At 34.2% G+C, this 18,378-nt stretch overlaps 1 protein-coding gene across 1 annotated transcript in view; it reads left to right on the top strand.

Annotated features, from left to right (window-relative positions):
* Positions 1-18,378, top strand: part of ANO3 (anoctamin 3) — an 84,027-nt gene that overhangs the window by 36,093 nt on the left and 29,556 nt on the right. Inside the window, exons 7-13 of the mRNA XM_058847459.1 lie at positions 220-351; positions 1,704-1,810; positions 3,229-3,284; positions 6,335-6,456; positions 7,886-8,020; positions 11,409-11,505; positions 17,024-17,084. Of these exons, the coding sequence (XP_058703442.1) occupies positions 220-351; positions 1,704-1,810; positions 3,229-3,284; positions 6,335-6,456; positions 7,886-8,020; positions 11,409-11,505; positions 17,024-17,084 (710 nt within the window). The remainder of the gene's footprint in view (positions 1-219; positions 352-1,703; positions 1,811-3,228; positions 3,285-6,334; positions 6,457-7,885; positions 8,021-11,408; positions 11,506-17,023; positions 17,085-18,378) is intronic.

Here is an 18,378-nt window from a genome sequence, read left to right as displayed (position 1 = left end):
ATTTTAGGATGAATTTTACTCAAGTAAAGTGTTCAAGATGGATTGCAAATAAATATTGTTAATTTTGCTTTTAAACGCCTTATTTTATTAGCTAAATATGTGGAATTTTCCAGCTTTCACTTAATTTCATTTCTAGTATGATTTCACTAAATATGCAGTGCTGGAGATAGAAACAGCAAGGAATTGAGAACATGTAAATCTGACTTCTTATTGTCTCAGTTTGCAGAGAAATATTAGAGAGCTGAAAAGTTGGTTGCCGAGAAATCCGATGAAGCTGGATAAGGAGGCCCTGCCTGATCTGGAAGAGACAGATTGTTACACAGCACCCTTCAGCCGTGCACGAATACACCAGTAAGTGCTGGCACTGGAAAAACAGTGCCAGAGACCACAAGGATTTTCTGTTTTCTCACTTCTAATCAAGTGCCATAGAGGTGGCTGCTAACAGATGGTCGGTGGCAATACCAAGTATCATATTTGATGTTACTCTCGCAAAGTGAAAATCTGCTCTGTGTTACTTGCTATTTGATGGCCACTCAGTAACATAATCTGAAAATGGACTGAAAAAGTGAATGTTGCCATTTTAGTTTAGAAGTCTTTTTTGTTTTTCTTTCCCTTACATTACTAAATGCAAGTTACTTGCTCAAGTTTTCTGTGCTTATTACTTATTTTACTTAGGCAAAACCTGATGCAGCAGTTGAAATTCAGAACACCAAATTTTTGGAAGCAAGCTAAAACCAGTAATGATTTTTCTCTCTTATCAGATCTGCATTTAAAAAGGCCTTTTGCCTCTGAAAATACAAATCTATATACAATGAAGCTATATGTGTTCAAATCAGCATGTTGATGATGCTGTAGTTAAACTGTGAAATAAATTTTTTCAGTACCTACAAAGTTAGGTTTTAAAATTCTGTTTCTTAATTTTAAAGTTATTTTTTGATAACTGTTGTAGGAGAAAAAAGTTAATTTAAAGTAGAAATAAGAATAAGGATAAACAGGATTTTTCCACTCAGTAAAGAAGCTAAATGGTAGTGAAGTGACTTTACCTCAGAAAAAATAGAGTAATTGCATTATAGGCTAATTTTTTTATTTTTTTTTTCAGTAACTTAGCATACTGCACTGGATCAATCCCCTGCTTTGGGTGTTTTCTTCACAATCAGCTCAGCTATGTAATTAATTGTAATAGCATCACTTATGGCACAGCTGAGCAGGAAGAAGCTCCTGCATATCGGATTTCTGGTGTCCAGAATGGAGCCATCTGGCCAAGGATGCTTTACTTGGCTCCATCCTGGGATCCCTAAGGGAAAATGGTTGTGGAGCTTCTAACCAAGTCTCCAGTGCATGGATTTTAATTTATTTTTGTTTTTAAATAGTAATTTTGGTGGTTCCACTACACAGGCAACTATCAACTCATAAGTAACTTGAATTTATGCTCACCGCTGTTACTGAAGATATTTATTTGATTAATTATATCCAGAACAGAAATTAACTAGATAGTAGGATATTTTTGGTATTAGTTTTAGTTTTGTTTTCCCAAAATAATCTGTGATAAGGGTAACTTTATTCAACCTGCTGTAAGGGTGTAAAATCTTATGTCTAAGGAATGCAAACATCCAATAAATCATTGTAAAAAGAAAACACTTGAACAGCTATCTTTCAACATGTGTGCATTGTTTTGAATATTAAGACATTCATTATTTTAATAGTTTTACGATAAACAACAAAGACAGCTTCTTCAGCAATTCCACAAGAAGTAGAATTGTGCATCATGTGCTACAGAGAACGAAGTATGAAGATGGAAAATCCAAAATGGGTGAGAATGCTGGATTTTTTTACCTAACCCAAAGCTATAAATTTTTTCATCTATAATTGCCTGAAAAATTATCAGTTGAATAAACTCAGTTAATTTTTTCCTGTTCTTGAAATCTTTCCATTCACACAGTAACAGAGTTGAAGCAATGTCCCATCATTTTCTACCTAAATATCTCAGTGAAAATTTGCAGTATTTTTAACTTAATTGCTCATTCATTAAAATAAAATGGAGAGATTATCATAACTTTACATTATTGAGAGCCACAGGAAGGGTTACATATACCTCAGAAAGCTGACAGTGTTTTCAAGGACTGATCCTAGTCTATCCTAATATTTCAGCTATTATCCATCCGTTTCAGTCCAGCAGAATCAATGTGTGCTGCACTTGATTTATTTGAGGTCTTAGAGACAGTTGATCTGAAGACTAAATTTAGTTTATTTCAACAATCATAATACAATGTTAGTTTTTAGAAGATCTAAATACCCATTTTCATTTTCAGCGACCAAGTGATGTATGCATGATTTTCTGTTTTTTCTGCAGGAATTAAATAAAGGATTAAATATGCAGAGTCTTGGATGATACCAATTACAGAAAGTTGTTGCTTGATTTTGTGAACAAAAGCAGTATTAAAAAAAACAGGGAGAATAAGTGTTCATCTCTAACACCTTTGCAGCTGATGATGGCAAATTTCATTATGAGATTAAAAAAATTTGTATATTTGAAGAGACAAATCTGTATTGCACCATACATACCTGTTTCTTGGGAAAATTTTTGGCTACAAATCTGCTCTTAAAGGCTATTGAATCTTTTTATTGTACCTTTCAATGGTTATTTACTTTTTCATTTTTTATAATGTGCTGTGCAAGTACAACAAATCTGGTTTTAGGAACTGATCCAAAATGCAATAGTCAGTCTGGCACAGAAATGATGATGAGAGCAGTCTGGCTCTGCTATGAAATTCTCAGCTGGCTTATATTTAAAAATACCAGGTTAGCTTTTAACCCTGCAGGGGTTTCACTGCCTCAAGGATTGTCTATACACACCACTCTCTGTGTATATCAGATCATCTGGTCACCCATAAAATCTGTATTATATGCTCTGAGGAGTACAATGTGAATGTAACTATCTTCTCACTCTCAATCTGGTACAAACACTCCAGAGAACACTAGGAGAAAGATTTCAAACTTTTGTGCTTTGGCAAGTTTTTGGTGTTTAGCTTGACAGAACCAGAAATCTTTAAGGATCAGCAATACCTGCTGAAGTAGTTTGTGGGAATTATTGATTGTCATCTTTAGCAGCATTCTTACCATTTAACACTAAGTAACATTCTCCAGATGTAACTTGAAAATTCACACTACTTGAAAAATGTGTATAAAAAAATTGATATTCAGAACTAACATTTTTTTGCATTTTTTTAGGTATTAATAGGTTACTAAATAATGGAACATATGAAGCAGCATTCCCACCACATGAGGTAACCTGGTTAATTTGATTTTTAGCTTCATATTTAAAGCTTGCACTAGTGGCTTGGGATCTTTAATTTTGCCTGCAAACTTTTAATTTAATATTTTAATTTGTTGATGCTTCTTTTATTATAGCTTTTACTTTAATATTGGCTTTTTTCTGTATTTGGATAATTTAGATATTATAATGACATCCTGGAACATTTTCTGGTTGGACTAGGATATTATAATTCTTCTCTGATTTTTATGAACTGGACAATGCCTGTTGAGTTCTTAAGGAGAGAATTAGTTGTTCCAATTTGTTCCAGTTAGTTGTATTAAATTATATTTGCTTGCCACCTACAAAAGGTTTTGTTTTTCTAATAGCTTGGCCACTTGATCACAGTTAGGGAGACTACTTAATTATTTCCTGTTTAGTATTTTCAGAATAGTTCTGGATAATTTGTACTTGGCAATACTTTTTTCAGTAGTTTAAACTGTACTAAATACTGCAAAACCAAAAAATAAACTAAAAACCTGGGTATGACTTAAGAGGGTTTTTCAGAAAAATCTTTTGAAATGTTGAAAAGAAGAAGCAAGCCACACAAGTCTTTGAAATGCTCTCAGGAACATGGTAATTGCAGCTCTGAACTCTGGGTGTTTCAGCTGAACATTGTGACTTGGTTTTGTGTTTCAAAGGCTTTACAAATGGCTGAGAGTAATTTTTAAATTATTGAATGCTTTAATTTTTAATTATTAAATACTAGGAATACAGAGAAGGAATATTTTAGATAAATAATGTAACATCATTGTTAATGCTTCAGCTGTGCATTATTGACTTCAGGGAAAAGCTGGCTTTGCTACCAGAAAAGCCTGTGAAGCTTCCTCTGGCATCAAAGCCGTGCTGTCATATCCATTTTATATGTTCCTTTGTTGTGGCATAAGCTACTGTTTCCACATCTCAGTTAAAATTAGTGAAATCATATTTTTAAGCCACTCTTAATTGCTGCTTGACTGATGCTAAGGACTAGTGGTAGAACACTCAATTTTTAATTTTTTTTTTTCTTTCCCACATGAACAAATAAGGGTGAAAGTTCAATCCCAGTGGGAATGCTGAGACTTGAACTCATTTTATGGATAACAATGCAGAAAGAAGCAGGGAAAAAAAAATTAAAACATGTAATACTGGGTAATGCTTTGCAGTCATTTATCCAGCCTACTGTGAGAATAAATTGATGTTCTCTTCTTAGGTGTTCCTAGATGCTTCAAAGGTCAGACTCAGTGTTAACATCTTTGGTATGCTGCTCTGATGACTGTAAGGAGAAAGGAGTAGACTTGGACTCTGCTATGTTTAGCTTTGGTTTTAACTCATTCTTAGGCCAGAGAATCAGCAGATTGCAACAAGTAAATGGTGTTCTTTGAATTGCGAGGAATGCTCAATATTTCAAATACATCATAAAAATCTAAATGGCTTAGTACAGGCTGGAAAACTCTCCTCTCAAGAAATGACTTGGTTCACCTGCAGTCAATTTATGAAATATTTTCTTTACCATAGCTGAGTGATGGAAGTTTTTTGGGGAAAAAGTTCAACTAAGGAATATGTCCTGCTTCAGAACTGGAGCAAAATTACAAATGCAAGGGATTCTGCTCAAGATTGTTCTAGCAAATCCGTGTGCTACCTTTTGACTGCCAAGCATGAGGGTATCCTTTTAGGCTGTTAGGTGATCTGTAAATGTCAGACATGGCCTGGAAGGATTCCTTTTGGATCAGACTGACTCTGTTTTGCTTTTAATGTCTCAAGAGTCCTATGTAGCTTCAAAACAATGACAATTCTCTTTCCTTTCTCTTCGAAAGTATATATCATAGAAAAAATATATTTTTCTATACCTTCAACAGGAGTGAAAGAAAGTAATAGAAAATATCTAGAAGGGAGCTGACATATTAGAAATTTCTAAAATTTTATAGAAGAAATAAAAATATGTGTTTTGGTTTGAAAAGACAGATGTCTACAAAGGAAGGCAGGAGCCTCTCTTGAAATGGAAAATGTAAACCCTCTCCTTTGAAATTATTATAATTTTGAAATTAAAGGGCTCTCAGGCAAAGATGTGTGAGTAGGAATAACAGTTCTTTACTAGTATGTATAAATAAATAAATAAATAAAAGCCCCTACAGCTTAACAAGAAAATGAAAATAAAATGCAGTAGTACAAACAATACTGACAGAGTCAGGATATAGCCTGACACCCTGTTGGTCACAGTGTTGGTAGCAGTCTCATTAAATGGTGGCTGCAGTCCTGGAGTGACAGATGTGGTTCTATTGAAACAATGATCCTGTAGAAGTTTTCCTCTGAAGGTCCAGTAGTGATGTAGAACAGTCTGATCTGGGAATCCAGTGGGAAAAGGCTGACTGTGGTGTTCCAGGTTTCAGATTATATCCAGGCAGGAATGCTTGGCTCCTCCCCTGGGTGGAGCATCTCCCAATGGGATGATGTAATTTTATCAGTCCTGCAGTGAGACTCAATGGCCCAATGACAGAAGAGATCCCTCAGTTATGAGGGATGGGTCAAGGAAGGGAGAAAGAACACTGGTTTTAACACCTATAGAATACATACTTTTATATTTTTATATTTTTGTATTTTATTGATTTTATATTTATATGGATTTATATTTTTTTATATTTTTAGTTATATTTTGCCTTGCAACCTCACAATACACCACAAGCATTTCTTGAAAAAGTTAAATAGGTGAAAGCATACAAGGAGGCCTCTATTAGTGAAATAGAAACAATGTTGAGGTCATATAAAGAGTTGAGTACTTCTTTAAAGTCTTGCACTAATAATATGTTTCAGTCATTAATTATTAGAGAAACTGGCGATTTCAGAAGTGAATATAACCCTGTCTCTTATGTCAGGCTTACATTAGCTCCTAATGACATGTTCCAGATGTGCCCAGAATAAGAGACCTATTTATCAAAGAACATTTCTATTAAAATTTATAATCAAAAATACCTAAGAAACTTACACATTTTCCACAGTGCCTAGTAATGTACTTACATTCCATTGTGTTTTTGTTTTTTTTTTCAGGGAAGCCACAAAAGCAGACATCCCATCAAAACACATGGAGCACAGAATCACAGACACCTCTTGTATGAGCGCTGGGCACGATGGGGAATGTGGTACAAATACCAGCCTCTTGATTTAATCAGGTATTAGTACTTAGAAGATTTTCTCTGATACAGAAAGCCTGGCAACAGTGTGCTAACTATATCCATAAATTCCCTATGCTTTCCTATAACATTTAAATATTCCCCATTATTGGATAAGGCTGGAGTTTTCAAAGTTGCTTCTTTTTGGTGGTCTTTTATAAGTTAATTTCAAATTACTCTGCATAAAGTACACGTAGTTCCAACTGCTCAGGAATTTGCAGTGTGTAAGTTAAAATACAAACCCAAAATGTGGTCAGCTGATCAGAGACACGTGTGCCTTGTGAAAGCACCTTTGAGAGCAGACTCTTATCCACATGGGCAGTCAGAGTTGCCAGATGCACAGGACTTAAAATGCAACCCAATTTTAGCCTTTCCATGTGGGTTTAAATAAACTCTTATTTATATGTCTTAGACTTAGTGTTACTGGTTACCAAATGTAAAATAGAGAAATGTATATAATTTAAGTTAAATAACGGTGATATTTGGGGTTCACAGTTTCCTCCTCTGACACTGAATACCAATAATTCATTTTCCTTGCTGTAAGTTTTAACTGATTATTGGTGGAGCTAAGCATGTGCCATGGGACAATTTTATGCTGTATCATCCTTGATTGACTTTCTGATCACTGCTATTTCATCTGTTCTAGAAATTGAAACCCAAGTTTTGAAGTATTCGAGTTCAGTCTTCAGCTTGTGTTTTCAGAGCATTGCTTTCACTAACAGTAGTTCAAAATATGTCATTTATATATAATTATCTACCATAAATGTTTTTTTAAATTGAGTACATAGGTCATACTAACTTTATCCCTTTCCAGATTTTTTGTTTCTGTGTACATCCATCTATCTATCTATCTATCTATCTATCTATCTATCTATCTATCTATCTATCTATCTATCTATCTATCTATCTATCCATCTATCTATCTATCTATCTATCTATCTATCTATCTATCTATCCATCTATCTATCTATCTATCTATCTATCTATCTATCTATCTATCTATCTATCCATCTATCCATCTCTCTAGCTCTCTATTTCTCTATCTCTCTCTATCTCTCTATCTCTCTATCTCTCTATCTCTATCCTAAGTTTAATAATGTTGCTACTAGTCCATCTACTTAGTCATTGCAAGGACATGAAGATTACAGAGGCACTACAGTTATATTGTTCTCATAAATCTGCAATTAGTGTCACTAAAATGTTATGCTAACCTGAAACAAATCTGTTTGGTAAAGTGACAATTTTGCCATAAATTTGTTGTGGTAGTTCCTTGTTAGAATTATTCTACCACTGTGACAGCAGAGATAGATAGATAGATAGATAGATAGATAGATAGATAGATAGATAGATAGATAGATAGATAGATAGATAGATAGATGTCACCATAAAATTTAGTTTTAAACAATGTATGTGTTTTTGTTTCATGCAGGCGATACTTTGGTGAAAAAATTGGATTGTATTTTGCCTGGCTGGGATGGTATACTGGAATGCTTATTCCTGCTGCCCTGGTTGGGCTCTTTGTTTTCCTCTATGGATTATTTACAATGGATTCCAGCCAAGTAAGGTAAAATTCTATTTAACAATATGCAATAACCTGTTGAAAATTAAGAACAGACTGGCACAACTTATATTGCTATATTTTTAAATGTTTTGCAGATATGGTAATAATGTAAAAATAACAAAAATAGAATATTGGGTCAAAATAGAAAATTGATTCAAGTATTTACACTTTGTATATTTGTTTTGCATCAAGCCAGATGTGTTCCACTGGCACTGGCCATTCTTATCACTGCATCTGCAGTGATTTCCACTAAGGGAAAACAAACCACTCTGTAAGGACCAATTCTCATGTTGCAGTTACTGAAATAGTTGTTAATCTAATTAAGGCTAATGGGTGAAAAAACAGACATATTCCCTGATTACCTCCATCTGGCTATAACTTCCAGAGTTTAGTGCAGTTGCTAAACTTAAACTTTTGCCTATGTCTTTTTTTTTCCTTCTTCATTAGTAGTGGAAACTTGGAGTCTAACAAAATTCTTATCTTTGTGAATGTAACTTGCAGCGAGGAGACTCAGCTTCAGGGAGATTACAGCCATGTGAAATGAACCAAGTTTTCAAATTTCTCACCTTTGTGATTTTGCTCTGAGAAGGGTTTATGTCAATTTAGATGTTGTGATGAGGGTGCTGAAGTGCTGACTGTACTTCTAGGAACTCTCTGAGGATCCACCACATTGCAAAGTATTCCATGAAATGTTATCAGACAGTATCAGTATCAGTTTCAGTGCTCTTACAGCTGCAGCTGTTGCTCCAAGCAGTTTGGGTGCTTAGGCTGTATGAATACTTAGTCAGTTTTCATAGAAAATGTTGTTTCTCTGGCTTTGAGTAAGACTATATTTAAGTTTAAATATACTTAATACTATTACTTAAATTTCTTAAATATACTTAAAACTAAGTTTTATCTAAGGAGTTTTCTTTAACTTCTATTTCACAGTGAGTTATTATATTCTGCAGTGCTGTAATGAACACTTCTTTTAAAGCTTGCTTTGTACAGGAAACTCCTGAGAAACTGTATGAATTCAAACCACATTAAATACAGTTAAATGCAATAAACTTTGCAGCCAGGAAATGATGCTATCTTTAAGATATTCTCTGTATTAGAATTGTTTTTCACCATTAATGTCTTCAAAATGCAGTGGATCTAAAGTCAAGGATCAGTCTGTTCTTAGGGCACAGGGACCACAGCTATTGAACTGTCAATCTTGTATTTATCACATGTGTAACAGCACAGTTCCAACAAAGGGGAAACAAAGGGCCATAATCTACTATTATCAAGGTTTACTGTAGTATTTCCTCCTTGTGGAAGAGAAAGGTGTGTCATTGACAGCTCTCCAAGAGAAGAAATTCCATACTAGCTCCCAGGACATTTGGATTATATTAATAGAATTTGGACATGCTGAAACAAAAATGGAGAATGAATAAATTGTATTTGTTTCATACACTTCAAAATAGATTTTGATCCAAGTGCCCTCCTTGACCTAAACTGGAGGAAATATGAAGTTATAGTCAAGCAGAAGGGCTTAAATAGTCCTATAGGAATCCCTTCATTTGGGTTCTTTGAACAAATTAGGTGCAATATCTATTACCTATCTTTATTCCCAAGTTCTATTAGTCTCTACAAAAGTAAGTCTGATGGCTTGAAAGAGTTTGGTTTTGAATGTGTTTATAGATATCATTAATTATCACTGCTGTAAATTGTTCCTTTATTGCCAGTCAAACAGAAATGCCAGGCATGAGCACAGCATAGCTTGAGCTGTCTTTGCACCATGTGCTTTAGACAGATTTCAGATAAAATGGTGAAAACAGTACAAAGCAGCTTATTTTCCTCTTCTACTGAAGATTTGAATTGCAATAACAATTAACACAGCACCTGTCACAAACATTTGTGTAACAAATGTTACTGCTTTTGCAAAGTAGTGTGAAAGCATGTGACCTATCACTGTCAATATGATGTTGTGAAATTTCACGTGTTACTAAAAACAAAGCAGCACTTTAACTCAGGATATATAATAGAGAAAATGTAGTATTTATCATCTTGGATTTAAATTCAAAGTACAGTACATTTTGGCCTTATGACTGATAGCAGTTTCCGTTATTACCATAACATGGTTAAAATGTGATTTTTCACACTCAAGAATTTGAATAAAAATGTAAGTAAGAAAATTCTCTGATGCAACGCCCATTAAAATTTCTGTTGTTCTGCAACTCTGAAATGTCTGGGTGTGCTCATTCTGGATTAAGAGTTACTCAGGATGATTTATTTGTCAGGTTCACATTTTGTTTAGAGTTTCAGTGAACTGGTGATTCTGATGTTACGTAAAGTATGACCAATGATTAATATTTACATTTAATATTTTATTTATGTTATTGCTATGCCAGAAAGTATTTAACAGAAACACTCATTTGGAAATAAGCATGATCTTCCAAACAGTATTAGAAATGTAAATACAGCTTTTATAAGAAGGAGAGATGAAAGCACTATGTTTATTAAAACAAATTAATTGGCATTTCCTGGCACTTGTTTTATACTGCTACTTCCCTAGTGTGTCAGGATCATTTCAGGCATGTCATCATTACTAAAATATAGGGAAAGGTGGTTGCTGAGGTTCTTCAGGAAGTCACTGCAGTTTAAAATTTGCTTTAAAATTCAGTTTTTCACTTCTGATAGTTCTGTTTTGCCTTTGTTGAGACACTTAGCTCTGTTCTATGCTTTGAATACGAATGGTACCAGTGAAAACAGTGACTTCATCTTCTTAAATCTTAGGATTCTGAAACACCAGAATGTAGCTTGAAGATATTAACCCCCAAAATGGGACATTGAAGTGGAATTTTTTCATTAGTCCTATACATAACTTATTCTGTAGAAAATAAAAATGCAAAGACTTTAAATACTATTGCCAGAAATCCCCATTAGTTTTAGTTTTTGCATGTGACTGATCTAAGTGTGTGTACTATTATCCTGTGGAGCAAACATTCAGCTGATATAAATGGAGTCATTTGATTGAAATCAATGTAAATATACCAGTGTTGTCTATCCTCTGAATGTTTGGTATCTTCTACATAATTTAGAAAACTAGGCTGTAAATGCATTTGAAGAGTAGTGAGCAATTTTTTGGTTTTCTGTTTTTGATATTTGGGAGAGAATTTGCTAGTGTGAGAAGTGTAACATGATGCCCAAAAATATTGTGTACTGTTCTATGTATTCATAGTATTCAGGTTCTTGATTTGGGATTAGGCTTTCCAAGCCAAATATTCACTTTCAATTTATTTTATTTGTCCGGTTTTGTGGTGCATGCGCTGTTAACAAACAGAGAACATAAATGGCATAACCTCAGAAAATCTTGGGAATGCTAGAAGTGTTTTTATAACCTTTATTTTCCTATTTCCTACTAAAGCAAAGAGATCTGTGAAGCAAATGAAACCATTATGTGCCCTATGTGTGAACGCAATTGCACACTACAAAAACTCAATGAAAGCTGCATATATGCCAAGGTAATTATTGCATTATTATCAAGATAATTTTGGTTGTATAATGGCTGCCCTTGCTTCAACCAAATTTCCTGAAAAACAGGTTGTTTCTCTACAGATGTTGTTTTCAGCCTTTGTAATCCATCTTTCTAATAAGGGAATGCTCTGAAATTATCTGGGGTTTTTCTAAAATTACTTTCTGTGAGCATTTCCTTATTAATAAATTCTTACTATTTTCATCCACTTATTAAGTCTTCTGTGAGGACTTTGTGATAAAAGTTTTTGTAAAGTTTTTCCTACTTTCCTCTATAAATATCTTATTAATCTGTTTCCTTAATTTGCATTTGAATTTTTGCTCCTGCTTTGTTCTGTCAAACTAATGCAAAGATTTTAAACAATGAAATGTTTTGCTACAAGAAGCTATTCTTGTGAAGAAGAAGGTACTTAAATAATCACAAGGACCTCTGTGTACATGCAGAATTTGCAGGTGAGCAATGTATTTTGATGTGTGGTGTGTTCATACTGCTGGAAAAGCAGCCTTGGCTTTTATCTTTGTGTTCCTTATCCCATAGAATAAATCTGTCTCAGAAGCCTGTATTTATAAAACATGGTTGTCTCTTTGCCATGGCATTTTTTTACAGAAAAAACTGCAGAAGTGTCAAAGAGAAAATCAATTTTGTATTAGATGTCAAAATTTCTTATAGATAGGACCAATGCTGAGTAAAACTCAACATTTCAAACTTATCTGTGAAAATATTTTAAAACATTATTTATGTTCACTACTTATAAATTTAATTTTCTACTTTATAATGCAAAAGTTAAGAGGTTATTTTGTAACAACAGCAATAAATACCACTGGAAATGTTGTACTTTAAAAAAAAGTGGTTCTTGTTTTTAAATACTACTATAACTATATAACAGAAAATAGTTCCATGAGGGGATTTTGTAAGTTTTTTAAATTTTTTTTTTTTCATGTGTACTTAAGGTAAAAGCTTTCTCAATTGAAATAGCATTATGCAAGCTGTACAACCCATCCCAGAAATGCCTCTTTTTAGAGTGCTAATAAGTGCTTCTTCAAAAATCCACGGCAGTTTTAGCAGGAAATTAATTTATTTGAAATTGTGGTATCCCTTTAACTGTAGATCCTGGTTTTTTAACATCTTCAGTTAATAAGAAGCAGGTTTTGTGTCTTATTTATATTTACACTGACATCATGTTCTTAAATCATTCAAATTTCACATTTAATGTCTGTTATGGTTTGACACTGGCCAAATGCCAGGTACCCACAAAAGTTGTTTGCTTACCCTCTCCTAATACAGTTGGGCAGAGGAGAGGGAAAAAATATCCATGAAGGGCTCATGAGTTAAGGACTGGGAGAAAAATACTCTAAGGGCGAAATAGATTCAAATGTAATGGTATAAAATAAATTCATTATTAACAGAATCAAAGGAGGATAATGAGAATTAAAATAAGCCTTTAAAGCACCTTTTTTTCCCCCTCCAGCCAATCCCTCTTTTCCACCAACAGTGCTGGGAGACATCACATGGTGGGTTTTGTTCAGTTCCTCACTGAGATCATCTTCTGTTCACTCAGAGAGAGGAGTCTTCTCTCTGCTGTGCCATGGCATCCCTCCCACGGGGAAACAATCTTCCCAAAACTGCTGTGGTGTGGGTCACTCGTCCATGGGGTGCAGTCTTTTAAGGCCAGGCCGCTCTAGTTTGGAAGGAAGGACCCTCTATCTCTATCTCTGGAAGCAGGGACACTCACTTTATCTATATTTGGTCTCCCACTGGATCAGAGCTTTCCTTGGCATCCACCTGCTCCAGCGTGAGCACTTTTCTCATGGGCTGTGAGTGGATCTCTGTGTCTCCTGTGGACTTCATGCATTACAGCAGGACAGTTTGTTTCACCGTAGTCATCACCACAGACTCCAGAGGAATCTTGGCTCCAACACTTGAAGCATCTCCTCCCTCTCCTTTTCTTCTACTGACTTTGGTGTCACCAAGGTTTTTCCCCTCACATATCCTTACTTCCACCTCTTCTCTGCCTAGAAGAAAAATTGCTGCTTGTAGGTGCCATTGTCAACAAATTCCAGCAGAGAAGGCAAGGAGTAACCACTCACATTCCATCATTGCAGGCACTCTTTTTTTTGTGTCTACAATTATGGAAATTCATGTAAGCTCCCAGCGTTTCCTGCCAATGCTTTTGTTCTGAAAAACTGATCAACCTCGCATTAGAACACAGAAAACAAACAAAAATTGTCTCCTTTCAGGATTTTTCTGTTCTGGATATCCACCAACTGGGGGAGAGAGAGAATTCTCTTTGGGAAGGAATAGGATTACCATCTGGCCACGCAAATGGCAAAAAAAAAACCCCAAACAAATAAACAAAAAACAGCCAAACAAAAAAAACCCAACCCAACCCAACAAAAATAGCTTTATGAAGCTTTTTTCTAAAGGTCATAATGTAATATCTTCACTCACTGTGATGTCTCTAAAGAAAACTTCACAGCAGCTTCACTCATTACCTCTTGCTATGAACTGTCTGGTTTCTGGCAGGGATTGTGATTCTGCTGGTTACCACCATGTTGCTCAAGTTGAGCAACAAATACCTAAATATGTGTCAGGATTCCACTGTGTTTGCACCCAAATTAGTAAATTAAAACAATTTGTAATGCTAGAAAACTACAGTCTGATTTCAAATCAATGGTATTTTCTGAAGCACTGTTAGTGCTGTAAGTAAGTGGAACTAATATATTTAAAAATAAGGCATAGGATCTGCTCTCTGGAAAAGAAAATGACATTTCCTGGTTCTTTCTTGTTCATTAGATGGAGCTTGTAAGCATTTTCCTCTGGTTTTGTCATTGTGGGAACATGATTTCTCTGGCTACCTCGTACATAACGAAAGAGCTAATAAGCAAGGGAAGCTATTTGTGAATAATTTTAGGAATCAGCACGCTTATTCTGGAATAAGTGTTTTAATCCTTACTCATTCAAGTAGCTCATTGTAGAGTACATAAACATTGATTTAATTAGGAACAGTGAGTTCCTCTAATTTCTATTAATTTCCCCAAATTAGTTTATCTCCTGGGACCTGCCTCATTTATGTAAGGGGTGTGTGCTCATGTTTCAGATTATTAAACCTGCTGTCAGTGTTCTTTGTTAAATATCTGCCAAGTTTCCCTACAGAGGATCACTTTGGACAGAACTAATTAATGCTGGAAAAAAATCATACACTCCAAATGCTTTATCTGCCAAGGTTTTGCAAAGCTAGAGACAAAATACAGAAGATGCCTTTTTCCTTGTTCCTGCCCATTTCTTTCATCCCCTCCCATTTCCATTTAAAAATGCCACACTGAAGTGATGTTTATAATTTTAGGGAAAGGCAGGTAATACCTGCCTAGAACAACATCTTAGCAACATTAATTCCACCAGGTTAGGTTTGGTTGGTTGGTTCATTTTGTGTTTTCTTGGAAAGATTCACTCTTTCCTTAGCAGAATATCCAAGATCACATCTTCACACAGGTTTACATTAAAACCCAATAATATTAATCCGATTTATTGAGCTGATTTTGTTCTCCTCTCATATTTTCAGTCTCATACCCATTATGTTTGTGCTTTCCTTTATGGAAGCAAAAGGAAAAAAAAAACCCAAAATATATATTTGATTGACAGTTGATCCCATTGTGTAATCCTGGAATGGAACATATTGGATTTATTCATCTCCAATACCAAATAGTAAATTACATTTAAGAACCTAAAAAAGATAAGAAAATAAAACCATAACTGACATACAGATGAAATATATGTTTTTAATTAAATTCTCACAATATTATAATAATTTTACTCCATGAGAGATAAAATAGAGGAAAGAAACACAGTCTCTATTAACTTTTTCTGCATCATACATTAGTTTTCTTAATTTCTGAGGCAGAAGTAATAATGCTAGCCTTTTCTAGAAGAATGAAAATCTGTCTGCAGCATGAATTCTCCCTTGCAGGAGCAGATTAGGTAACCTGCCTGAGGCAGGCTGTCAGCCCCAGAATCCTGGCACACCTGTACAGAACATTCCTGCTGCTTAATATAACTTCAGGTGTAAGAGAAGGTCACAGTACAGCAAAACATGTTCTGGTTACCTGCACCCTTCCATTGCCACAAGGACATTAAGCTTATTTTCATGATAAAAATTGGTTCTTAAGTCAGCAGGAGAGTCAGCATCAATGAAAGGAAAGTCTTCTCATTGATATTCCTTCTCAAGATATTCTCTTCCTATTTCAGGTGGTGGGAAATCACCATGAATTTTCTGTATGGTTTAGAGCAATACATATCGGAGACACTTTTTCATTCCTTTTCTCTCTCTCTTCAGGTCTTCTTTTATATGCCTGTGATGATGTTGATTTGCTCTAGTATTTTATAGTGATTTTATTGTGCTTTTAAATGCTTTTCAAATAGGAATTTGAAGCCTCTGCACTGCTTAATAATTGCCAGCAACATCTTAAACCACATTTTTTTAAGAAGAAATTTAGGCACATTATCCCTGGATAAATTACATTGTTATAAATTGGTAATCTTAAATCTACTGAAAGGACATTGTTCTTATCAGCTTCCAAAATGGTGTTTCATATTATGGGTAGAATATTAGAAATTTCAGATTTCTGTAATATGAGTTGTGGTGTTTTCATAAGTGGGACCTCAAATTCACCCACTCAGATGTTTAAAAGGCATGCAAAACCTAAGTTTTTACTGAAACCAATACTTGTTTTCAGTAAGTATGAACAAATAAATAGAACTAAGTAAATAAGCACTTTTTATTTCAATGTTTTTTTCCAATCAGTAAGCCTTAAACTTTGCAGTTGAATTGCTGTTCTGACCAAAAATCTTATAACAAAGAGTAAGATAAGGGGTAAATCTAATTAAGAAAACAGCATGGAAGAAATTAACTTCACAGTTTAGAATCATGGACACTTCTGCAGAATGATATTTAGAAACAATTTAATGTTTGTTGGAGTTTAGGTGAACAAGCCTTTTAAGAACGAGAATGTCAAGAATTTGAGAGGCTGAAGTGCCTGTATAAAAAGGAATACATGCTATTTTAACCTGCAGAGAAATTTCAAAATATCTAGGTAGAAGAACAAAATGGAATCAAGAGACAGTAAGTATGTACAGGGAGAAAAGTGAAGAGGTTTTTTTTTTAGCTCATAAAAACCTTGAAATAGAAATGGTTGAGATTAAGTTTGACCTACCATATGACAAGAATTCTGGATGAAATTTTAGCCTGCCTGGACATGGATAAAACATCTCAGTGTCTGTGAAACAAAATGACTGGTGATGCTTGAAGTGATAGTCTGGAACAGCAGATTTCAAATTATACCAGAAGTCAGAGTGTGACTGACAAACCTTGGTAGAAGAAATATGCTAATAGCACTACTTTTGAGAATGCTTGGCTTTTGGTTTCTGCCACCAGTTATGTACTCTGTGATTATTTGGGGCAAAAGATGAGCTGGCAGTAATTTTTTTCCTGATTCATTTATTTTTTTATTCAGGTTACACATTTGTTTGATAATGGAGGGACTGTCTTCTTTGCAATTTTCATGGCAATTTGGGGTAAGTACATTTTTCCTTGTGGTTTTTTGTTTGTTTGCTTGTTTTTTGGTGGTTTTTTGTTTTTTTTTAGTTCAGCTGATCCTTTTATATAATTACTTGATAAAGGGAGATTATAGCTCTTGATAAAAGTTAAAGAAGGATTATGATTTTGCCACACAAACTAATTCTTTTCATTTTCATTATCTTGAATTTCTATGCCAGCAATGGGTAATACCTTTTATGGCTAATGTAATGATTTTCTTTAGGGTCCTAAATGTCTTTAAGCCTGAATTTTATATTATTCAGGCCAAAATCCTTTTAGAGGAAAACATGTAGGTTAATTTTCTGCTCTTGAGCCAATATAAAAATCACATCTTGTAGAGGACGCTTATAGAATAAGTGAGAATGGTTTTATGGGAGCTAATTAGAGGAAAGTATAGGAAAGGTTTGATGTTAAGTGCTTACTGCAATAAAGGTATTTACATTCAAATTCTTAGTCTGAATCTCTCATTATGTTCACACTGACATCAGACACATCATGTTGAGGGGCTCAAAGTCAAGCAGGGGGATATCCACAGAGGACTCTGTTGAGTTACCAAGAGCAGCCTTGCCTCTTGTAGAAGGTCAGTGTAATAGTGCCATAAAAGATAGATTTAATGGTTCCAGCATGAAATTCTTGCTATAATTAGCTTTCTTCACTGCAGCTAATAGGATTTTGCTGCTGGGAAATAGGGAAGAAGAATAGAACCAGAGACAATTGATTCTACCAATGTACATGTTTGTCTTTGTAGTTCAATTACAGTAGTTCACATACACAGCGCTGTCTGCATTCAAGCCAGAGTTTTACAGTTTTGAATGAAATGGTACACAACAGCTATATTTATATTTATATTTATATTTATATTTATATTTATATTTATATTTATATTTATATTTATATTTATATTTATATTTATATTTATATTTATATTTATATTTATATTTATATTTATATTTATATTTATATCTATATCTATATCTATATCTATATCTATATCTATATCTATATTTATATCTATATTTATATCTATATTTATATCTATATCTATATTTATGTATTTATGATTCTAACTTAAAGTGAAGTAAGAACAAATGTCACAGATTTTGGAGGCTTGCATGGTAAAAGCGAGTAGCAACATAGAAATAACATCAAATAGTTACATGGGCAACAGAAGCACATCCCCATACATGCAAAAATTATGATTGGATTGTTAAAAATCAACATGATATAATTAAAGGGCACACTTTGATTACTGGCCTCAGTGATTCTTCTCCA

This window comes from Poecile atricapillus, chromosome 1, assembly GCF_030490865.1.
Source record: "Poecile atricapillus isolate bPoeAtr1 chromosome 1, bPoeAtr1.hap1, whole genome shotgun sequence".
Taxonomy (NCBI): Eukaryota; Metazoa; Chordata; class Aves; order Passeriformes; family Paridae; genus Poecile; species Poecile atricapillus.
The sequence above is the reverse complement of the archived record's forward strand: the minus strand, read 5'-3'. Positions and strand labels throughout refer to the sequence as shown.